The following is a 25,250-nucleotide window of genomic DNA, read 5'->3' as shown; positions in this document are numbered from 1 at the left end:
CAGCACAAATTAAACCCACAATGTAACAAAATTATGTTTTATTTAGTATTAAATGCGATTATATGTAAGAATATGTAATAATAAAAGAACAAAAAACATTCTAAACATTAGACTTATTCATTAAATTGTTTCCTAGTTAGTCCTTTTTTTTAAAAATAAGCAGTTGCATATTAAATATTCTATACAAATATAGAAAAATTTATGTATTGATCTACCATTACTAATAGGGATGCACCGATACCGGTTTTTCAGTATTGAGTATCAGTACCAATATTTTTTTCCCGGTACTCACTGATACCTAATATTGATACCGGAAGTCCCATTAAGGAAACTGGGTGGCGTGTAATGACTTACCGCCAGGAAGCTGTCTCCATGCTCCCTCGTCACCAGGAATCTGGGGGGCGGGTAATGACTCGCCTCCTTGCTTCCTGAATGGCCAGCTTCCCGACCAATTAGGAAGTCGGGCGGCGAGTCATTACACAGATCTCGGCTTAATCATTTGCCAGGAAGTCAGCTCCATGCTCACTGGTGACGAGTGAGCATGTAGCCGGCTTCCCGGGCAATCAGGAAGCTGAGCGGCATTTAATGACTCGCCGCCCGGCTTCCTGATACCAGTATCGAGATAGGCATCGGGGGCATTTGGGCAAGTACTGTGCATCCCTTATTACAAAGATGCAATTCATAGCATGCCAAAAATAAAGTGCATTAATACATGGCAAAAACCCATTAAGCTAGATGGTGGGTCAGTAACCATTTCATTAGGGGAGAACACGTGGAATGCTGTGTGGAATAAGTGCAGACAGTAAACAGTGCAGCAAGTGTCAGTAAGTAGTGTTTAGTTACTTCCTGTTTGCCTTCTGTCTTTGCACTTCTCATGTGTCCTCTTCTTCCTGCTGGACTTCAGAGACTGGATAGCATATATAACAATATATGAAATAATTGAAAAAAAAATCTATAACATAGCAAGGATTAAGCACTGGGGTTAAGGTATACATTTTATCCAAATACAAATAAACAAAAACATAGGGACTATTGTTTACTATATATTATAATATATTATAATGGGACAGTGTAACCATAAATGGTGAGAAAGGATTAAAGCAATCAAAAAGATCCACACTCAATCAGTGAGTAGCTTAGTAGAGCCTTCTTAAGGCTTGGCTCAATGTAAGTATCCATATCTGATATCTAGAGGACCTCTGGGGATGCTTAAAATCATTGTAGTAGTCAGCCCTACTTACAGTGATAGCCATGATCTTCTGGGTGCAGCTCCATTGACTTCCCCTCTGTGCACAGTGAGTCGCTTGCTTGGTTCCAAAACCATTCAGAGAACACCTTGTATTTTTTCAATGAATACAAGGCATTGTTTAATTGGCTGAGGCAGAGATCAGAACATCATCTGCCCCTCCTCTTCACCTCAGCCAATTAGAGAACGACTTGTAGAAGACTACAGGCTCTGCAATCACTGTATGTAGTGCAGACTACTACAGACTACTACAGTGATTTTCAGTGGCCCTCTGGATATTAGATATGGATACTTATTTTGCGCCAAGCTGGACCTTTGTAAGTTTTCAAAAAAGATCATTCCCGGAGTTTAGCTTTAAGCAGTTACAGTGATAAGTTTTTCCTTCTTTTGGAAAAAAAAGGTATAAGCCATATAAATAAAAGATCACCATTGTGAGCACCCCTATCACTTTTTAATGCCAACCTTGCAACTGTTACTTTTGCTGGACAGCTTAATTTGTTTCAGACATTGCCAAAAATAACAGATGCAATGGCAGGTTTAGCAGGTGATAAAACTACTGTATATTACAGTGGGGATAAAAACTGCTGAATTAAGGCAATGACCCCATGAAGTTAAATGATAATTTTGCCCATTGGTATTTTAAGGGTGTTTCCATAATACAGAGATGCCTTCAATATAGTTGTTAATTCCTTCCTATAAGCATGCTGTAAAAAAGATCATTATAATCCTCCATAAATTGTTCCATAGCTGAAAACAATAGTCATTACCTAATAGCCATGCCAAAGGGAATCTAATCAGTGACAACGCATTATAAATTATTTATAATTTGTTCATTTTTATACATTTAGTCCTTGCCCCAAAGGAAATATAGTCTACTGGTGTAATTTTCAATTTGTGGATCATCTAGTGGAAAATGGGAAGAGTGTACAAACTGAAATGAACAGAAGAAGGCACATGCTAATTACTAGACTGCTTTACATACAGGGACTGTAAATTCACTAATTACTTTTTTTTTTTTTTTTTAGGGAAAACCTGGAAAAGATGGTGATCAGGGAGAAAAGGGATATACTGTAAGTATACTGTAAATGTATATTTTCTGTTTATAGTAATATACAGTATCACATGTGTACATTGTACAATATGTCATGAGCAGTCCGATTTACCTCAGACAGGTTTTAATCCAGATTGCATTGGTTTGCTCAGATACAAGTATCTGTGGGTATTTGGTGGTTTACCCAAAAAAGTATGAACCATTTGTAGGTCATGATGGCCTCTAGAAGGTTCCCCAGTGCTGTATTACATGCTTTCCTGTCCTCTACTGTGCCAGTCAGCATGCACGGCAGTTAGCGTTTTGTAATAGTGATGACATCTGACATTCATTTCATGTTCATTTACAAAAAAAGCAAAACAAAACTAGACCAACTTCACCTTCATCTTTGAATTTGAGTTTGGAATCAATCAGAAATATATGATCTGAATATGTAAATATTCCAGCAGAAATTGATTTTTGTTATTAGGCACTTATAGACAAATTGACCAATATGCAGGTAAAAAATTGCAGAAACATTTGAGAAACAGTTTGAGTATATTGTTTAACTTTCTTACATTTTTTATAATATTCACACAAATAACAAATAATTGGTCTTATTTTTAAAGGGAGTCCCAGGTAACCCGGGTTTTAATGGATTTCCTGGACAGGATGGACAAAAAGTAAGTTTAAAGACTATTCAGTGGAAAAAAAGACTATTCAGTGACCTGCTCTCATGATTTCGTAACTTCATATATACTAGTAACACTTTGCATGAAAATAGATATATTAAAGTGTTAAATTATCTATTTACAGGGAATAAAGGGAGAGCGCGGATTTCAGGGACCTCCAGGAGCCGTAAGTAATATCATTGCATTGGCCAAAGGATTGCAGGTTTCCTCTGTTGCAAAAAAATAACTTTCTCTTTTACTTAAATGTTTCCATAAGAAGTTCACTTACAGTACACATGCTCCAAACCCTCCAGCCCCTACATCCAGGCACAGGTACAGGTGCCACCAGTGTCTGTCACCCCCCTTCAGACCCACACAGTACACACAAAGCCGCACTCTGTTATCTTTTTAGCCTAAAATTCAATTTCAAGCATGAACACTGACACTCCAACCTTCTCCTTTCTATGACGTGCTTTGCTCCATATTGGAGCTTAATTGTAGAGATCCACATGCTGGAAATTGAACAATAAAACAGTTTTTAGCTCGAAGGGGAACAGAGTGTGGCCTTGTATGTGCTATGTGAGTATTTAAATGTTTCATACTAAATATGTGCACAGCTCTATATCCTGATATTTTATCTTTGCTATTTGTTTATTTTCAGGTAATAGATGATGGCCGGCCTACTGTAGTTGGAGAGAAGGGAGACACTGGATCACCTGGTTATCCTGGTAGCAGAGGAGATAGGGGTGCTAAAGGTAGAGTTTGTAATGGAATAAAACAACTAGTTAATCAGTAAAGTTTTTCTGATAAGTTCATACTGAAGGACCTATATCTCTATTACCCAACATGCAGTTCTATGGTACTTATAGTGTGGCCCTCTGGCCCAGCAACCAGTTGTCTTGGTTTCCCCTGCCTAGCTGCTTACCAAATCTGGTAAGAATGTTCTCTGGAAAAGCATGAAAAGAAGTGCTCCTAGGCTTTCCCTGTAGCTCTGTGGCATGTGACCTGTGATGCACTTTTGGGCATTGGCCTTAGATACAAGCAGCATGCAAGCGGCAAACCTTCTATATTCTAATGGGTTAAAATTCTTGTCGCAACTGGGTCACAAAAGTGCTGATTTGTTTCTGTGGTAATTTTGGAGGCTGCAAAATAAAGCTTTTATTAAAAAAAAAATTTAAGAATACTTACCTCAGCCCGGTCATCTGTCCATTTTCTGTGGGTGCTGGTGATGTTGTTGTAACTAACCATTGCTTCCCAGGAATGCTGGGTACTTGAAACCTTACAAGAATGCACTCCAACAGTGTAAGAGAACATTTTTGCAGTTTTTTGAGCTCTCACAGTGAGACATAGTAAAACATTGTTGCCCCAAGGAAGTGGACAGAACAGAAGCCAAATATTTGGCTTGCAAAGGCCACTTTAATTGTATATATATATATATAGATCTATATATATATATATTTGATAGTAAGTTTCGACTTGTGATATCTGATTTTTTTTCTGATGCAATCTTTCCATGATTTTGCCTGGGCATACACATTAACCTCTGCTTGCATGTGGTGTTTCCATTATTTTGTCCAACCCTGTATTTTGCTTTAAATCTGAACCCCGAGCAAAAATACTTTCATTTGAACATATTCCTGATAGCCACAAAGGATATAAATAAATTTATTCAAAATTCAGATGTTAACTTGTCAAAACAAAGGGTTACATTAGCACTGTGCTATGCATAATCTGTGCAGACAGCAGAGCTGTAAAAGGGACCCAGCAGCTCCATCTACTACAGGCTGCCTGCAGAAAACTACAGGAGGGAGTGCACGCAAGACCAGTCACTGGTCTCCAGCACAGAGGCAAAGTTTCACACTGGATTATTTCACAGATCTAGAAATAGAGAAAACACACCAAGGTTTAAATAAGTATACACGTCTTTTATTACGACAATATTTTCTTATCCCAAGTCCAGCTTAATTTTTTTTAGAAGAGACTTTGTATGTCACTTCTGCCTAAAAATTCCTTTACCTGACTACTAGCATTTTTCTCCTGTACACTGCCTGCGTTGCATTTGCAGAGCAGTTTACATTCCCAGAATGCCCCCTCTCCTGGCATATGGAAGAATACAACTGGGCACTGTGTTAATGTAACCCTAGTGCGTATAGCCAAGAGTTACATCACTAATGTCCAAATAGAGAAAAAACTGGTACATAAGAAGTGATGGAAAATATGGCCGTAGCAAAAGTAAGTATGCCAAAATGTGCATACTTACACATTTTGCCAAGCATTTCCATGGTCATCCACCCCACAGTTCCACTTTCTGTGCAATAAATCTGTTAAGTAGTGAAGCTGATATTTTAGGCAATGGTTTCTTGCTTATAATTTGCAGTTATTGATTACAATTTAGTGTTATAATGTATTTAAAAAATAAACACAATTCCTACATTTGACTAATAAACTTTATTTTTCCACCCCCTGCTTGATAGCTACTTAAACTTACACCTTGAGTCTATTTATAAACAATTCACAGGGTTTTGTGAGTGTCTGTAAATGTTTGTTTTGGGCAAATAATGGCAAACACAAATGTTAATAATATATATTTTTCCCAAATTCGACTGTAGTGTTGTAATATTACATTATGGCCACCAGATGTAGCTGAGGAGCATAGCTCCTCCTCAGCTCCATCTATTAGCCATAAGGTAATATTACAACACACTGCATTCAAACTGGGAAAGAATATATCAAGAACATTAATTTTGGCATTATTTGCCCAAAACAAACTTTCACGAATATTCGCAAAATAGACAACCCCCTTACGTTATTTGATGCAATTTTTTTTTTTGCTCTTGTTCTGCATGCAGATTTTCTTTTTTTAAATCAAAAGCACAAATGAGTAACGTCTGCATATTAACATTATTAGAAAATGTGTATTCTTTGCTGTTGTACTGGTAAAATACCCTCAACTGTATTTGTTGCTTTTAAGGTGAACCTGGACTACAAGGATTTCCCGGATCACCAGGTAACATCTGAGAATAAATATTGTACATAAATACTGTAAAAAAAAAAAGGGACGTTTTGTCTGTATTACTTACTTAAGGTATTATTAAACTCGAAAACAGTTTTTTTCAATAATACGTCCTGAAGAAACAAATATACATTGCCCAACAAAGTATTTTTTTATGTTTTTGCCCGAACATTTTCAATCATCATGTTTCCAAACAGCTGGCTCCAAATCTCTCAGCTTGGCTTCCCTGCACTTCCTGTCCAGTATAAGATCACAAGGGACAGAGCCGTCTCCAGCAGCTGTCCATCTATTAGCATGGAGAAGGGAAGAGGGAGGAAGTAGAAGCAGGGATAAGGGGAAACGTTTACAATACTGTGTCGGTGTGTTTGTGGACAGACACACAGCTTATTAGCACATACAAGGGTGGCTCTATAGAACCCTGCAAAGGAAAGGAGCAGCCCTAAACAGCATTTCAAGGCCAGTGCTCAGGGGACCAGCTGATTCTGCAGGAAGCTAAAACTTTTAAACATCAAGGATCAGCTTCCATTGTAAGTGATTTAATCAGCATTAGAAACAGCTTCAACTTTTTTTTTACTTTAATATCACTTTAAGAATTTTGATATCTGTATACACAGATTGTTACTTTTATAGATCCTGCTCTATAGTTCTAATTCTACTGTGCTTTGCTTAAAGTATACATGAAGTAATTTCTTTATATTAGGATGAACTGGTAAGGGGTTAGCACTACTGTCAAGTTGTTCTTGATGTCTGTGCCTCTGTTTTACTCCTATTAATTGTCCTGAAAGGGGCGAGGAATCTTCCAATGGAGACACTGACACATGACAGCTGTGCAAAAGGGAATTTCTCATACATTGTAAAGATATCCCATCACATTCTGTTGAGACTACAGAACAGGAAGTGAAGGGAAATCTCCATAATGACACCCAGAGGGCAAAAACCCCTTTCCTACCCTATCCAAAATGAAAAACAAAGTTTTTAAATGTATGCTTTAACCCTTTCGCTGCCACCGACATAAGGCTTACTGCGGAACACAACTGTTTCCAGCTGGCAAGCCAGCTCAGTGAGTCTTCCGTCGGTGGCTTTCACCCTTCTGCTATAAGCTCATGGTCGATTTAGTGACCATGAACTTATATCAGAAGGGTCCCCCCAATGGTCCCCTGTAAAAATAATAGCTGTCATGACAGCTATTAACACATAATCCGGGCGCTCCCTCCCCCGCGCTGGAACCGCTGCCACTGGCCGCCGGTCTCTAACAGCTTCTCCTGCCCTCTCCATGCTTCTCCTCAGATCCCCGCTTCTCTACCCTGCCTGTATGGGCTGAGGCAGCGGGGATCTGAGGAGAAAATGACAGCTGAAGCTGATGGGGGTGGAGGAGGGAGCCGCTTGTCAGGATCGTCGAGTGGCAGGAGAGAGAGAACATCGAGCGGCGAGCAGGGAGGAGAGCAGAGATGCTGTCATGCGGTCAGTTTCAGGATGACAGCTGCTCTGTGTGTGGCTGACCTGCAGAACAAACACTGGAGTGTGTGCAGAACAAACACTGCAGTATGTTTGTGAAGGTTCTCATTCATCCAGGTCATGGTATATCTGTAAAAAATAAGTCAAGGCTACTGGACTTGCTGTATTTTTCTTGAAGATGTTTCACTGGTCATCCAACCAGCTTTCTCGAATGACTTGTACAAAAATTATCTGGGAATAAATATGGTGAGTGTTACTCCAATCCACATAATCTGTTAAATAAATGTTTGTAAACAACTGGGGACACATAGTACTATATGTCTTCAGTTATGAATGAACAGGAAGTGCTTTACATCACTTTTTGTTCATTCATGAGTTTCTCAATGGGGACTCACTACAGAGGCTTCTACCCATTCATAACTGGATGATTGTAAAATTTAGCTATCACCAGTTTCTGAATAAATGGGAAGCCTCTGTACTGAGTGCTTTCCATTCATTTAGAGGCTGCAGAAAAAAAGATCTCAATTTCTATTTCAAAAGGGAAATGTCAGGGGTCTGGTTAAACCCCCTCCCCCCCCCGAGTAACATAAATAAATAAATAATTACAAAATAATTATAAAATGTAAATGAATAAAACACAACCCCCCCCCACCCCCCACACGCATATTATACATGAGCAACAGCGTGCACCATATTGTGGTGCATGCCATGCACATGCACTTTGGTGCATTCTTAAAACGCATCACAGAGCTTGATTTTTTCCATTAACTAACTGTGGCAGCGTGTGAAACTTTTGTGATGCATTGCCGTGCTTTGTTATATGCTGTGTTACGATTAAATATACTCCTGTATCATTTTATCACAATACACACACAAACACAGTACACAAACGATTTTTAACATAAGTTGCTTATTTACAGGTTTGCATTACTTCATTTTTTTACCGTTTCGCAAAAAGGCGCAATTTAAAATTGACAAATATATATTTTTTTAATTTAATACAATTTTTTATCTTTTAGATTTAGTCTGAAATATTTTTTTGTGCACAGATATTGATATTAGTGTGCTTTTATCAATTTAATTGTGTATTTTTATCGGTTTAATATTGATTTGATAAACATTTGCGCAATTATCACAGAACCTACAAAATTAGTAGCACCGTCTTTTTATTCTACGGGGCCTGTGCTTTCAGAAAATATATGGTTTGGGGGATCTTTTACAAATGCTAGCAACGCAGCAATAGGTAATCAAAACAATGGGAAACATTGCAAAAATGGTGTGGCCAGGTTAAAAGTGTTTTAAGGGGTTGGCAGTGAAAGGGTTACAGCCCATTTCTACCTTTGCAATTTATCACACAATTTATCCACATTTTATCAAAGCATGAATATCATCTACTTAAAGCATATCTAAACCCAAGAACACAAATGTAATATATTGCAGCCTACTAATCCTTACATGTGGTGGCTGCATTGGTTTTTTGTTTAGGCTTTTTGCCTGTTTTTTCCTGGTGATCCTGCAAGTAACAGACTTCCTGTCATAGGGTGACAATGCTCACTCACCATACCATAGATTAGGAGCAGCATTTTTCTCATGGACAGGATTACAGAATAACTCATTTTCTTTTCTATAACATACGGGGGAGATGTTCTGTAGTTCACAGAAAGCACTGAGAACAATGTAACTGATAAGAATGTCGCACAGGCAGACACGATTTCTATCAATATCAACAGGTAATTCTCTGCACATATGAAACAGATTTAACAAAATGATTTATATGGTGTAGTTAACAGACTAAATTAGACATGTTCAATATTAAGGTTTACATACATTTTAAAAATGTGTTTTCTTTTAGGAACATCTATTCCTGGCCCCCCTGGAGCACCAGGATATACAGGGGAGAGGGGTGAAAATGGAAATCCTGGATTGCCAGGTTTATCCTTACCAGGGGAGAAGGGCAGACAAGGCCCACCTGGGCCTCAAGGATCAGCAGGTCCACCAGGCCCCATCGGTAAGGACAGAGAATAATAGTTCATCCTTACAAACCCTTGCCAGATGGGAACTTTTGTCATAAGCATTTAAACTGTTCAGTACTTATTTTGTGCTCTGTACAATTTCTACAATTCTCTACAGATTCTATATTTTCAAAAATGTCCTAGATGTAAATTATTTTGTCTGCAATGCTAAAATATATTTATATCGCGCTCATTTTAATCTGATGCAATGCAATGGCACCAAGGCCTATACAGTTATACAGACACAACCACAGAATCTTGTAGTTAGAACTACTTTAAGGTTGTGCACTATAAAACTTGTACTGCTTTAAGCAAGGGCTCGGCTTCATCAAAAACATAAATAACTAACAAGGCATATTCTCCTAGCAATAGGCTAAAAAAGCACTAACCATGGTTCCATGAGATGACCAAATAATACTAGTAAACAAAAAATATTTTTTAAGTGTATTTGTACTAGATTTAAAGTGCACAAATGTACAATTGGGAGAAATAGCAGGCACCTCTATATGAGGGTTAAGCTTTGTTTCAGAGTCAGGGCAGGATTAAGAGCATCATGGGCCTAGTGCTAAGGATTTCGGTGGGCATTTTTATGGAAATCACAATGGTCACCGGGGCCCTCTTCCTCCTGTCAGGGCAGTGATTTGTAGGTTCTGTACAGCTTGGTGTCAGTGGTGGAGCACCAGGGTCTGGTTGCAGCTGTGATCCTGGTAGATCTGCCACTGACTCCAAACTGTAGAGGGACTGCAAATCTTACTAATACAATATAAAGCAAAGCAGAATACCACCAACTGTAGAGGACTACAAATCCCAGCAATACAATATAACGCAATGCAGAATGGCACCAGCAATAGAGGACTACAAATCCCAGCAATACACTGTAAAGCACTGCAGAATAATACCATCAGCTATTGAGGACTATAAAACCCAGCAATACATTTTAAAGCACTGCAGAATAATACTATCAGCTATAGAGGACTACAAATCCCAAAAATACTTTATACAGCAATACAGAATAATATGAAGCTACATACTATGTGTTGCACCGGGTTTGCAGCCTGATGCCTTCAGGGTCTCAGGAGAGCTGTGCAGGGTTTAAGGGCAGGCTGTGCGGGCTCTCAGGGGGCCCGTGTGGGCTCTCAGGCGATCAGTGCAGGCTTTCAGGTGGTTCCGACACCTACTTACAGTATGTGGTCAGTGTGGGCTCCAGGTGATCATTGCAGGCTCGCAGGTGATAAGTGCAGCCTCGCAGGTAATCAGTGCGGCCTTGCAGGTGGTCAGTGCGGGCTCCAGGTGGTCAATGGGGGCTCTCAGGTGGTCAATGCGTACTCAAGGTGGACAGTGTGGGCTCTTAGGTGAACAGTGCAGGCTTTCAGGTGGTCAGTATGGCCACCAGGTGGTCAGTGCAGGCTCCAGGTGGTCAGAGCGGCCTCGCAGGTGGCCGGTATGGCCTTTCAGGTGGTCAGTGAGGGCTCTCAGGTGGTCAGTACAGGCTCTAGGTGGTCAGTGTAGGCTCCAGGTGGTCAGTGCGGGCTCCAGGTGGTCAGCGAGGGCTCTCAGGTGGTCAGTGCGGTCTCCAAGTGGTCAGTGTGGGCTCCAGGTGGTCAGTGTAGGCTCCAGGGGGTCAGTGCAGGCTCCAGGTGGTCAGTGCAGGCCCCAGGTGGTCAGTGCAGGCCCCAGGTGTCTGTGCGGCCTTGCAGGTGGTCAGTGCAGGCTCCAGGTGGTCAATGGGGGCTCTCAGGTGGTCAATGCGTACTCAAGGTGGACAGTGTGGGCTCTTAGGTGAACAGTGCAGGCTTTCAGGTGGTCAGTACGGGCACCAGGTGGTCAGTGCGGGCTCCAGGTGGTCAGGGCGGCCTCGCAGGTGGCCGGTGTGGCCTTTCAGGTGGTCAGTGAGGGCTCTCAGGTGGTCAGTACAGGCTCTAGGTGGTCAGTGGGGGCTCCAGGTGGTCAGTGAGGCGCCAGGTGGTCAGCGAGGGCTCTCAGGTGGTCAGTGCGGGCTCCAAGTGGTCAGTGTGGGCTCCAGGTGGTCAGTGCAGGCCCCAGGTGGTCAGTGCAGCCTTGCAGGTGGTTAGCACGGGCCCCAGGTGGTCAGTGAGGGCTCCAGCTTATCAGTACAGGCTCTCAGGTGGTCAGTGCAGGCTCCAGGTGGTCAGTGCAGGCTTCAGGTGGTTAGTGCTGGCTCCAGGTGGTCAGTGCAGGCTTCAGGTGGTTAGTGCTGGCTCCAGGTGGTCAGTGCAGGCTTCAGGTGGTCAGTGCTCGCTCTCAGGAGGTCAGTACAGGCTCTATATGGTCAGTGTGGGCTCCAGGTGGTCAGTGCAGACTCCAGGCGGTCAGCGAGTGAGACTGGCAGCTGCGGCCACAGCAGATGTGGCTCTTTGCTCAGACATATCAGAGGGCCGCTCACTGGGGCCTCTTAGGGCACTACTGAGGAGCGAGCAGCCCTCTGAAATGCCTGAACAGAGAATTGACATCTGGCTGGCTGCGCTTCGGGTCGGGGTGGCTACGATTCAGGGCAGGGCGGGCTGGGCCTATTTGCAGGGGTGGACCTGGAGCAGGATCTCCACCCTATGTTAATATGGCCCTGTTCAGCGTGCCCTAGAAGCCCCAAAACCTGACCAGATTAGTATGGTTAGGCTTTGGTCTGCCCTCTCACATGTCTTACTTTTTGTTAGTGAGGCTGCTAATCACTGTAATGGCCCAAAAAGTGGGCATAGAGAAAAAGACCAGAGCTTGTCCATATAACTTGACCTCAGACCCTGAAGAATGTTCCCCACATTTTTGGGTTCCCAGGCCCTTCAAAAATGCTGAGCCTATAAATATTTACCTGGTGGAAGTGCCTGATATTTCCCCCGGGTATTGTTTTAGGTACTTATCCACAACAGGTACACTTTAAACAGATAATTGACTCTACCATCCTAGCAGTATAACTGTATGTGCCAAGTTATATTTTTAGTTATTTGAACACATGAATGATCAAATTCAAGTACAGCACTAACTGAATACAATTGGCCAACTAACCTGTATTTTTTAAGGTGTCTGAGTAACTAAAGGGAATATTTTGGGCACTGTACGGATAGGATCGTTCATAAGTTCTATTGTATCAATCAACATTGGTACCCTTTTGACTTCTCTATGGTTTTGTATGTTTCCAGCAGTCCTACAGTAGAATATGTGTGGCTATTTGAGCTATGGGGGTTAGTTGTTTATTTTTTTTAACTTAAATTCACTTAATAACAGATCCAACCCATGAATGCATTCCCGGGCAAACTGGTGACCGTGGATCCGATGGAAACCCAGGCCAACAAGGATTTGCAGGAGAAAGGGGACAGAAAGGTATGTGTTCTCTTAATGCATTGCAATTCTGTAAAGTTTTTAAGCATTCAGCCTAAATATATTTTCCAAGGAGAATGTATAGTAATTTTTTTTTTTTTTAGCATGTACATTTTTATTGAAAAGTTTTACTGCATACATACAATTCGTATAACAAGAGATGAAACAGCATCATAACTAATCATTGACCAACATAAATGAGAATAAACAATCACTCATAATGTTAATGTTAAACCACAATCAAGCCGTATAGCCTTAGGGGGGTAGGGGTACATATGAAATGGAATGGGGTCTAGACTGGATTCTGTGGGTACCAGAAATAGAGTTAATATATTGGAGCACCACAGTCCAGAAAGACTGGATGAGGGGACACATCCATATTAGGTGGTCTAGATCTGGTAAAGGGGCTTGGCATTTAGGGCAGGCCGTCAGCCAGTCCGGGGGAGAATTCTTGTAGCGAATATTGAAGGCATAACATGCTCTATGTATTAGTTGTATAGTAAATTTGACACAGATCTATATCCACCCCTTGTTTGTTGCTTATAGTCCATAATATGTTTTCCACACATAAATCCAACTTCAATCCTTTCTATACAAGATTTTTTCACAATCACATTTTTTTGGACATGAACAGTAAGTTTGTGACACATGCTTAATGTATAGTTTCAATTTTGCAATACTTTTGAAAATATGAAGAAATTGATAATTGATAAGAGATAAGACACCTGCAGTAGATAATTGCAGTAGGATAAATGTTATCCAGTAGATAATAATTCTAAGATAACATTTTAAATACCCTCATGAAGAAAATGACTAATAATTATACTTTGAGAAGCAAACTGCTCCATATGTCCATTGCGGGTTTTAGGATTCTATTTTGTCTTAAGACACATAGTAGTGTATTACTTTTGTATTGGTTTTAATTATGCAATTATTTTAGGTGACAAAGGTGATGCCTGTCCATTATGTGAAACAATGCCATCACCACTTCCTGGTCCATCAGGTCCCCAAGGCCCACCTGGTAAAACAGGTAAGAAATACTTTTTAAAATGTTAGAATTGTGTCTGAATCTACAATCTGTGATATACTGTATTTGCATGTTTAAAATATTTTATTTCAATCTAGTCCAGAAATACCTGTCCTGTTATGTTACTTAGAATATACTACAAACAATACATTATTTTAAAGTATTTACAAAATTCAGAAAAAGACGTAAAATGAAAGGAAGCAAACAATTAATAAACTTGTACCATCAAGATTGCAATAGAGTGAGGACAATGAATCAAGTAGTAAACAGATGATCAGATAGCATGTTACCCTTTAAAGTGAACTAGTAAGGGGATTTTTTGGACCCCTTACTCTTTATCTACAGCACCACAGAGGTTCACTCTCTGATCTCTGAACTCAGACCTCTGGGCTGCTGTTTCTTTAAAATCTTCAGAGTTCAGAATGTTGGGGGGAACGTCCGTTCTGCAAGTGTCGCCATCTTCCCTCTGTGTTGCATGGAGTCGCTCCCTGTGCACACTCCTGTGCTAGGATGACAGAATTACATAAGAATGCAGCCAGCCCATCATGTACAGGACCACCTACTTTTGGTTGGCAGCAGCTCCAGTGTGCTGGTGCTGTGTTGCTGTGATCGTCTGAGATCTCTGAATTATATCAAGGTTTTTTATTTTTTTTTCAACAAGCTTTATGTTGTATGTACAGTATGTATAATAGCCTATGAAGCAGTTTAATGTGTATGATGGCTTTAGCCTTTTTTTTCACGTTTTATGTATGCTTATTAAAAAGCATTCATAAAACTTGTTAAAAGAAAAAGACTGGAGCAATGTAAACATTACATTGTTCCACAATCTATACACATACACATTAAACATAATGCTTGTTTAAAAAAAAAAAAAAGATTGTAACCATCATACACATTACATTGCCTCATAGGCTATTACATAAAGCTTGTTGAAAAAAAAAAAAACTTGTGTATGATCGATCTCAGCCAACACAGCACCAGCACACGAAAGCCGCTGCCAATCAAAAGTAGGTGGTCCCTTTACACGTTGGGCAGGCTGCGTTCTTACGTAATTATGTAGTCCTAGCACAGGAGCGCGCACAGGGAGCGACTCCGTGGAACACAGAGGGAGGATGAAGGAACTTGCAGAACAGAAGTTCCCCCCAGCATTCTGAATTTGAAGATTTTAAAGAAACTACAGCTCAGAGATCTGAAGCAAGAATTGATAACAGTAAGAACCATACTGTAGCATTGAATTCATAAAAAACATATGTGAGGGTTTAATATCACTTTAAGGATCATTATACTGTATATGCTGTTGCTAAAATACAGAAACACATAATAGCTTAGCATATTGTATTTATATAGTATGTTATGTTGCCAACAGATTCCATAAACATTGCAAAGTTTTTTTATGAGGAAGCCCATCAAATGGGAAAAATAGGGGAGTATCAAGGACCGCCAGTACTGTGAGGCAGGGGTGCTAATCTCTTAGACACTAAACTGCTGCATTTTAAATGGACATCCAGGTTGCCTTAAACCTGGTGGGGTGAAGATGGGGTCAAATGCTAGTGAACCTGATTAATACCTGTGTGTGGGGCCAACCAGTGATTCTGATTAGCACCTGATTAGCCATCAGTTACAGTATGTTGGAGAGTGGCAGCAGATAATTGTCACAGATGTATCTGTGCCCACTTGGTCCAACTACATTAATTTAGAATACTGAAAGCCCTTAGAATGCAAACTGTTGTCTATATCATTAGCTATGTAGCTATGTAGAAACTAACATATCACCACTGAAATGTAAATGCAAATTGTTTAAATTGCTTGTACCGAGCAAGAACACATTAAAGATTAAAAGTAAAACTCTTGAGGAAGCGGTCTTCTGGTTGCACTATCTATCTTTAGAGGATCATTTTGCTTTATACATGATATGTTCTCTTTTCTAAGGACCGCCTGGCCAGCCAGGTGACAAAGGAGACAGAGGGCAACCAGGCTACGATGGCTTACCAGGAGCAACTGTAAGTACTGGCTCCTCCTCCTTCTTCTTCTTCTTCTTCTTCTTCCATTTAAAATATTATTTTGAAATTGAAAATTTCAACACAATTGTGTGAATTGATTTTTTAATCAGACCATATAGATTTGTCACTATTATGGTTTCAAATAAAGTATAAAATAATATATTTTTAAGGATGAATAATTTGTATTGAAGTCTAACTCTAGTCAAAATGTTTTATAATAGCTTTGGTTAGACTGGTAAGAGTACATACACCTTGTCAATGAAATTTCAGTTTACAACTATTTCTGTGGCTGCCTGTGACAGCATGACAACAGATGAGGGAAGCAGTTGTTATTGGCCAAGGATAGTTTTTTCTATTTACCTTTTTTGCATTCTGTGTCCCCACTGGAGAGTTTTCATGTTGGGTCCTGTTCCAACAGTAAGTGAGGAGAAATCTCTCCAACACGGTCACAGACTATATTAGAAACCTGGCAGAGGTTTTATCCCTTACTCACTTTGTCCAAAAAAAAAAAAAAATTGGATGGAGTCAGGCTTTAAAAGGACTTTATAGTCCCTATTTAAAACATGCACTAATATCCACTGCAGTCAGAAGATCTGAGGCGTATAAAAAATCTTAGGCTATCATAATTTTTTTTTAATTATTTACATTTCCAGGGACCTCAAGGTGTTCCAGGTCTGCTAGGGAGTCCTGGAGCAAAGGGTGAACCCGGGGAAGTTTATTTTGATCAGCAACTAAAGGGTGAAAAGGGAGAGACAGGTTTCCCGGGACAATCAGGAACTCCAGGAAAAGACGGAAGACCAGGAAGAGATGGATTTCCAGGCCAGCCTGGCCCCAAAGGTGCTTTGGTATGTATGTTTTGAAATCATACTTTGCATGTTTATTATTTTACTGTATTTTTACCTCCATTAATACTTAGACAGTGTAGTGCATAAAAAACATCCGCAGTGCAGTACATTATGGGAATTATTAAAGGGAAAAACCTTTGAGGCTTTGTTATTGCATACTTTCCTGTAATATAGTTATGGTTCAGTCATGCATGATTTCTTTTATTATTATTATACAAGATTTATATAGCACCAACAGTTTGCGCAGCACTTTACAAAATGGAGGGAGACAGTAGAATTACAATACAATACAATACAATACAATATAGCTCACAATCTACTAGGAGGGGCAAGTGATACATAAGGTAATAATTGTGTAGATTAAGATAGTGGATTCTAGTGAACATAGTGGAAGATAGTGGAAGAAGTAAACAAACAGTTTACTATGATAGGTAGGATAGGCTTCCCTGAAGAGAAGAGCTTCAAGGATTGTTTAAAGGTGGACAGAGTAGGAGATAAGTGGACAGATTTGGGTAGGGAGTTCCAAAGGATACTCTGGAGAAGTCCTGGAGGCGAGCATGGGAGGAGTTGACAAGAGAGCAGGAGATCTTGATTGGAGCGGAAAAGGCAGTTTGGGTGATATTTGGAAATTAGGATGGAGATGTAGCTGGGGGGCAGAGTTGTAGATGGCTTCGTATGCAGTTGTAAGTATTTTGGATTTTATTCTTTGGTCATTTGTGAGCCAGTGGAGAGATTGGCAGAGAGGACTGGCAGACACTGAACATTTGGTAAGGTAGATGAGTCTGGCAGCAGCATTCGTGATAGACTGAAGGGGATAGTTTGTTTAGTGGTAGGCCAACAAGGAGGGAGTTACAGTAGTCGAGGCAAGAGATTACAAGGGAGTAGATTAGAAGCCTTGCAGTTTCGAGTGTTAAAAAAGGGCGATTTTTAGAAATGTTACGGAGGTTGAATCAGCAAGAATTAGATAGTGATTGGATGTGGGACTGAAAAGAGAGCTCAGAATCAAGGGTTTCTTTGAGCACCCTGGCTTAATGGGAGGGGTTGATCTAGTGCTGTTGATTGTGGTGGAGAAGTCGGGGTAGAGGACACGGAGAGGAGGAAACATTATAAGCTCTGTTATGGACAGATTGACTTTGAGGAAGTGGTGTGACATCAATGTTGATATGTCAGTGAGTAGATTAGTGATGAGTGAGGAGACAGAGGGGGTGAGCTGAGGAGTGGAGAGATAGATTTAGGTGTCATCCACATAGAGATAGTATTGGAAGCCATGGGAGGTTATAAACTGACCCAGGTAAGAGGTAAAGATTGAAAATAGAAGGGGCCCAAGGACAGACCCTTGGAGGACCTCTACGAGAGGAGGAGGTAGAGTTGTAGGTCTGCTGAAAGATCTTTCTAAAGAAAGATAATTCTACAAATATTATTATTATTATTATACAGGATTTATATAGCGTCAACAGTTTGTGCAGCGCTTTATATGCAAGTTCGCAATAAAATTGCATGTACTGTCTATGGAACAAGTAGCTCAGACATCAGCTTGTCTTGGGAGAAAACAATACCAAATGACCTGTAAAATCCATCCTAGCGTATTCATTTTTGCTCAGACAGGCATATACATAGAAAACTGTAAGCTGATAACCAAGTTGATATCTTCTCTGTGCAGTGTAGGAAAAGAAAATAACCATCTCAGAATAATCAGTTTCTTATAATGTACTATAAGAATCTGTTACTTAGACATTTAGATCTACTTCTAGGAAAAAAAGTTTCAGGGCCCCAAACTACACAGGGCCCCATGCAAAAAGCATGTGTGTAGTTTAAATCTCAAGTGCTGCAGTGCTCAAATATCACAATTAATATCCCTATTAGTGTGCAAAATAAAAACGTCCGAATCTGAGCAGAAATAGTTAGTAAATGATACATACCCTCTCATGCATATATACAGTAGATAACAAGTCCTTCAAGAAGTCCATCACTCCTTGAAGGATGTTTCGCCAACAGTGATTGGTCAGGCTTAACCCATAACCCTGTTCTTCAGTGACAGTTGTAGGTAGCAAGATATCATGTACTACACTTGGCAGATCACAGACGCAAGGAGAGTTTGTCAGCGGGCCATTCCAGCTCAGATTCAGTGGATGTCCTGCAACATAAGGGACCTGGTTCTTAAAGCACAGACTGCTGTCCCCAGCCTGAGTCACTTCCCTTATCTGAGACCTCCTTAGCCCTCTCTGGCCCTGTTTGTCCAGAGTTTATGAAAGGTTTCCAAGTGGGCTAACAGCCTGAATTTACAGGTAGACTTTTAGCACTCTTTGAAACCTCAGACGACAGGTGCCGCAAGCGGGCCTCCTCATTCTGCCCCTGAGTGTATATTGGCTCTCCTTTAGCTACTTCTTCTTCTTCATTTTCTGAGGAGGAGAATGGGGATATTGCCCTCTCCAGTTCTGAGGACTCAATACAGGAGGAAATGCAAACCACTTAATTTTTTCCAAATCTTAAGGATACTCTGGCTATCCTTATTGATGCAGTATGCCTAGGCCTAAAGCAGCCTGCATCAACCTGGCCCAAAGTTACTAGCCCAGGCTCCCTGAAAATGTCTCAACTTGCAAAGTCTTTCCTGGTTCATTTGCTCTTACAGCCTGTGCTGTACGGTGATTGGCCCCACCCTGAGCAGATTTTAACCCCACCAAAATGTTTTGCTTAACAGTATCTTATTGAACAGGGATTCCTTAAATGTGCTGTCCCAGTTGTGAACCGAGCCATCTCTTAACAAAATCCTAATGGTCTCGGCTAATGATGACCCTTTCTTGAAAGACCCCATGGACAAGAGGTTAGAGGGCGTCTCTAAGGCCTTACTCTTCCTGACATGCTATGCAATGCAACCTGCTGTTGCAGCCATGTCAGTCTGCCAGATCCAAGCTGTCTAGTCCAAATCCATGGAACTGGTTCCTGGATAGATGCTGATGGATTTGCCTATCTTCCAACAACTTGAGATCCTGCCCCACTACTGTGTTGATAGCCTGGCAGACTTACTTTGCTAGGTCTCCAGGATGGGCCTCCTTTCAGTTCATATCAGGAGGAACCGATGGCTAAAATGTTGGTCTGTGGAGCTTCCCTGCAAGAAGCACCTCTTAGGAATCCCCTTTTTGGTGAGTCCTTGGATACTTAAAGCAAAGAAGCCACAGGGGAGCATCCGTTCCCCCCCCCCCCAAAAAAAAAAAAAAAAGCTCCTGCTATAAAGCCTTTGGCTCCAGACCTAGGGGTCCAAATCCAAGCCCGTCACAAAGTTCCACAGATAGGCTTGGATCTCCAAACCCACCAACTTCTGGAACAAGTCCTCCCCACAGTGAGGGGGATCCCTGTCATTTTTAATGGCCATCTACTACCAGGACATTTCAGACATTTGGGTCACTTGTCGTATCCAGGGACTACACACCAGTGTTTCAATCTCTGCCTCCACCCCTCCACCTCTGCATCCTCCCCATGCTGGATCTACAAGTTCTCAAAAAATTCCTTTGGGTTGAAAAATACCATATGTAATCCACCTCGGCGGTCATTTCCTTGCTTTTGCAGACTTTTTGTCCTCTATGGAAATCACAAATGGCTACTTACACATCCCCACAATTCCAACATATCAGTGCTCCCTGTGTTTTGCTGTGGCCACACAACATTAGGTCTCTCCTGCCTGTTTTGCCAGCCACCAGCCCTTTTTCTCAGCTTCAGCATCGCTGAAACTCCCGAATAGAACAAGCTCGAGTCGCAGTGTCCTTTTAACATTTATTCCATAGTAGCAACTAGGAGAGAGGGTTAGCGTTGCCAGATACCCGAGTAAGAATTTAGAGGACTGTGTCTTCACCCTTAGCAACAGCTTGTAATAGTAGCACAACGGTCCTGTGAGAGTGACCAGTAATATGTGGTAGCACCAGAGAACAGCCAGGAATAGTCCAGGACTTTGAGAGAACTGTCACAGGACACTTCTACTGGTGAAATTGCTAATATTTTTGGATTTTAAATAAAATTCTGTCTCTGTAAATATATTCACCAGAACAAACAGAGAAGGTAAAGCTAGCAAGCAGAGCATCAAACATCAAACCACACCACACAAACCTGTTATAACCCGTCTGTAGGGGTTGATGCTTGGCTAAGCGATGAAACAACTCTTTATATCATTTGCTAATTTCCTTAATAGAGGTAAACAATTCTGTAAAAATGGAAACACAAGACACTCACAAACATTATGATCATATGACATAAAAAACAGGCAGTCAACAGTAGGGAATTATATAAGCATAAAGTAATTTTTTATATTTTAAAGCCTGCAATTTTCATAAACATAATACCTGATGATCCTGTTATAACGGTCCTTGTGTAGATACTTCTTGTTATAGGGTGACAATCCTCTGTCCCTGTTTGTGCATTATAATAAATGGATTGCAGTGAGTCAGAAATTATGCCAGAAAAAAAGTGCCGCCTTTAAAAACTAAAGTACAGCTTTCAAATTCTCTGAATATCTTTTGCTTATTTTTTGTCCTTTCACCCTGCCATCTTCCAGTGAAAAAGTATTTTTCTGGTTGCTAAAGTAGCCAAGGATCTGAAAGCTGATTTCCTGCCAATTAGTGGGCTTTTGTACTGGAATGGTATAGAGTTTGGGTAACCTTAATTATGCCTATGTGCATTTTGTGCACCAGTTTTAAATACAAAGTGTAATAAGCTGATATGAGAAGTTGATTGCTAGAACGACAGGGGATCACTAAGTTATAAACTATGAACACCATAGGTGCAGCAAGATACGCTAACCATATTGTGAGGAATTTCAGATAAACTGTTTTGTAAAATTGTACTGGATTTGTATTGTAATCACCTTCTGGAAGTGGAAATGGCAATCATTAAATTAATTATGAATCAATCTCATATTTATCTGTTTAGGGCACAATTGGTGCAAAAGGTGAGCGTGGGCCATCTGGTGACAGCGGATTTCCTGGGGTTTCTGGAGAAAAAGGTTTGCCAGGACCTCCAGGAGTAGGGCAACCAGGACAGCCTGGAGACAGAGGAGAACCAGGAGCTCCTGGTTTTGTAGGAATACCTGGAAACCCTGGTAAGCGCAATTGCTTTTATATTGCTATTTCTTAACTGCCTCATGTGGAATTGCTTAGTAATAATTAAGTGTACTTAATAAAAGATTTGTTTTCTTACTAGGTATTAAAGGTGAACCTGGAAAAGCCATGGTTGTTGTTGGAGAACCAGGCACAATGGGACCTGCAGGTTATCCTGGATTACCTGGGGAGCAAGGTATATTATCTTGGTTTTTTTGTGTGTGTGTTTTTTTAACAACATTGTTTGATTTACCCTCAAGATCAGTTAATCCTTTAAAAATATAACAGTTTGTTGGCAATCCCTGCTACAGTGAAAACGAGTCACATCAATGCTTATTGATGTGCTTATGCTTATGCTGTCCATCATGTGACACTCACATCCACTTATATCTCTTTACTTAGGAGCCTTTGTTCATTTAGCAGAGATAAATATAGCACTTGTAATAATTAAGTACTTGTAATAAAATTTATCTTTCTCACTGCAGGTGAGAAGGGTGCTGTTGGTTTTCCAGGAAGATCTGGGTTTCCTGGAGAGAAAGGAGACTCTGGTAAAGAGGGTAAAGGACTCCCTGGACCTCCTGGAGAAAAAGGTAAGAAATTGTAAAATATTTCTGTTGCACATGGTACTTTTTAGTCTTCGTCTTTTAATGCCTTGTTTGCATTAACAAGTTGGAAAAATAAGGGCTTTGCCGCTCTGCTACCACAAGCAAACTGCCAGACACATAATTAAAAATGAACTTTTCACTAATTAATATGATTGATTCAACTCTCAGTCACTAGATACATGAGAAAAAGCACATATGATAAGAATCTGGTAGCTTACTTACCACTGTCTACCACTGGCTATGAAGCTAAAAATGAGATCACTCAGTCCAGCAGTGTCTGCAAGCTGGCTGGCACCAAGCAGGAGAATTCTAGAACATGCCCCAGTAACTGGGTCTAGAAATGCCCATGTACAAACATGCATCACTTTCAATATAACAAAGATGGCATTTTTGTGTTTTTTACAGTATAATGACAACGTATACAGTACATCTCTGAATATCACTTTAGTTTAAAACTTAGTAAGCGATTGTTTCTGGTACACTCTGTTACAACCTTTTATGGTACAGTCACAGTTATATGTCATTGTAAGAATTCTGCTTGAAGCTTCTCAATTTTTGCATCATATTCACTTAGGTTACCCTGGAATAGATGGCCCACAGGGATTAGATGGGGTACCTGGTCAACCAGGTCATGATGGTTTACCTGGAAATCAAGGTCGACCTGGAGAGAAAGTAAGTAACAAATACCTCCTATATGAACTTAGTGGACAGCTTTATTGTGTGCATAGGATCAACTCTCTGGGTCTATGCAATATAGGAGATTAGTATCAAATAACATGGGGAAGATGCAATGCATTTAGCATAATAGGCCAAACACAACTTTTGAACACACTTTTACGACATGAACACAAAGAGAAAGTCCTCTGAAAATGTTAGACGAGTCTTTACCTAAATAAAAACCGCTTTGTTAATGCTGATCACATATGTATCATATACATATGCCATTTTGACCATAATTGCAATTTAAATACATAATAGAAATTTTACATGTCTGGTAAACAGTTCCAAATGTATGCGGTCTCATTCAGCCATTCAGTTTTTGTATGGGAATTTTTCTTTGCAGGCTTTCTTACTCACATAACACATTAAGAGCTCCTCCTTTATTCCAACACCTGGCTCTTTAGCCAGTTGAAAAAACATGAAGAAGAAAGGTGGCCAGTGAAAGCACCCACTCTTTCCCTTATCAGACTACAATGCCCTAATGCGGTAGATTTCACTTTATTTGTACCAGCACAAGAGCGTGGACACTACACCCCTTGTTATCTGAAGCTGAGGAAGTATCACTCATAGACGGGTACCCTGACTTATTTGAAATAGGTCAGGGTACCTAACTATGAGTGATACTTCCTTTTATATGCTAGTTCTACACTGAAATTGCAATTTGGAAGTAATACAGCATAGCATAAAATAGAAGAAACACAGGCCTCTGTACATAATACTTGATCTGAAACTACTTTAAGAGCTTAATGGTAGTTATAGCAGAAATATAGCTAAATACAGTACTTACCTGTTAGCAGCTCTGGCAACAATTCTGAGAGCAGACCATGGCAAGAGGTAATCCGTGCAACTGTATAATGACAGATCCTGTTTATGGCTGGATTGAACACATATCTTTCACCACCACACATAACCCAATGCCCCCCCCCCCCTTCCTAATTGCTCTACAATGAGAAATTTTGCATATGCAAAAATACAAAAATGTAGAGCATATGGCTGAAGGCATTATCTTTTTAAAATCTTATACACTTACAAATGCACACATTATTTAAAATGTCTAAATATACACAGCGCAGATGGTTTCAAGTAAATGTAAGGCATAGAATTTGTACTGCTTGAAAAATGTAAATATCTTTGTCGTGTAACCCTTATCTCACACATAGTAAGTGGGTATTTCAGAAATGTAATATTCAGCCTGTTTTTCACATTATACAGTAAATTGTTATCACATTGTTATTGCATATTTAGGGTGAGCCTGGGCTGGGTCTTCCAGGTCCTAAAGGATTGTCTGGACCACCAGGTCCCACTGGCCCTACTGGAGTGAAAGGAAGTACAGGATCAGCCGGTATCCCTGGTGAACAGGGTCTCCCAGGAGTTCCCGGTTATTCAGGAGCTAAAGGTAACAAAATAAACCTTAAAATACAAAATAATTGTTGATATATACAGTAAAAATGGTTTCCTTTAGTGAACTGCATGGAGCAAAATGTTTGGCAACCAGTAGCAACTTGTCTGAATCTGTGGTCAGATGAATTCAAATTTTACATTCTTTTTGGCAACCATGGGCTCCGCATCCTCCAGACTAAAGAGGAGAGGGACCTTCTGCCTTGTTATCAGCGCTCAGTTTAAAAGCCTGCATCTCTAAACGTATGGGGTGAAATAGTAGGTATGGAATGTAAAAAAAAAACAACTAATCGTTAAAATCGATAATAATCGATAATGGTGGTCGTAGAGGCTCGGAAGCATTGGGTGTGTGATATCCAGTCTGCTATTGGCTATTGCAATTTGAAATAGCCAATAGCAGACTGGCTACTGTACCCGCCCACTACCTGTTGTCAATCAGAGGAGGACCTGACTGAGAACTTTTTCCTTTAGGTCCTTCCTCTGCTGATTGACAGCAGGCAGTGGGTAGGTTCAATAGCCAGCCTGCTATTGGTTATTTCAAATTGCAATAGTAGGGTGGCTATTGCACACACCCACTGCCTTCTGTACACATCTGGAAAGGCACCATCAATGCTGAAAGATATTTCCAGGTTTTAGAGCAGCATATGCTCCCATCCAGACAACGTCTTTTTAATAGAAGGCCTTGCATATTTCAGCAGGAAAATGTTAAACCACATACTGCGTCTATGACAACAGCATAGCTTCATAGTCACGGTGCTTAATTGGTCTCCTTGCAGTCCAGACCTTTCACCAATTGAAAATATTTGGTGCATCTTGA

The 25,250-nt window shown here is 40.5% G+C and overlaps 1 protein-coding gene across 1 annotated transcript in view; it reads left to right on the top strand.

The window, feature by feature from the left end:
• COL4A1 (collagen type IV alpha 1 chain) overlaps window positions 1-25,250 on the top strand; it is a 149,655-nt gene that overhangs the window by 93,398 nt on the left and 31,007 nt on the right. Inside the window, exons 16-30 of the mRNA XM_018557001.1 lie at window positions 2,272-2,316; window positions 2,903-2,956; window positions 3,090-3,131; window positions 3,606-3,699; window positions 5,916-5,951; window positions 9,265-9,420; window positions 12,662-12,757; window positions 13,695-13,784; window positions 15,711-15,781; window positions 16,435-16,626; window positions 21,544-21,712; window positions 21,814-21,906; window positions 22,196-22,300; window positions 22,890-22,987; window positions 24,281-24,431. Coding sequence (XP_018412503.1) covers window positions 2,272-2,316; window positions 2,903-2,956; window positions 3,090-3,131; window positions 3,606-3,699; window positions 5,916-5,951; window positions 9,265-9,420; window positions 12,662-12,757; window positions 13,695-13,784; window positions 15,711-15,781; window positions 16,435-16,626; window positions 21,544-21,712; window positions 21,814-21,906; window positions 22,196-22,300; window positions 22,890-22,987; window positions 24,281-24,431 — 1,492 coding nt within the window. The remainder of the gene's footprint in view (window positions 1-2,271; window positions 2,317-2,902; window positions 2,957-3,089; window positions 3,132-3,605; window positions 3,700-5,915; window positions 5,952-9,264; window positions 9,421-12,661; window positions 12,758-13,694; window positions 13,785-15,710; window positions 15,782-16,434; window positions 16,627-21,543; window positions 21,713-21,813; window positions 21,907-22,195; window positions 22,301-22,889; window positions 22,988-24,280; window positions 24,432-25,250) is intronic.

Source organism: Nanorana parkeri, unplaced genomic scaffold (assembly GCF_000935625.1).
Source record: "Nanorana parkeri isolate BGI_ZX_2015 unplaced genomic scaffold, ASM93562v1 scaffold262, whole genome shotgun sequence".
Classification (NCBI taxonomy): domain Eukaryota; kingdom Metazoa; phylum Chordata; class Amphibia; order Anura; family Dicroglossidae; genus Nanorana; species Nanorana parkeri.
Note: the sequence above shows the minus strand (reverse complement) of the source record. Positions and strands in the feature narration are given on the sequence as shown.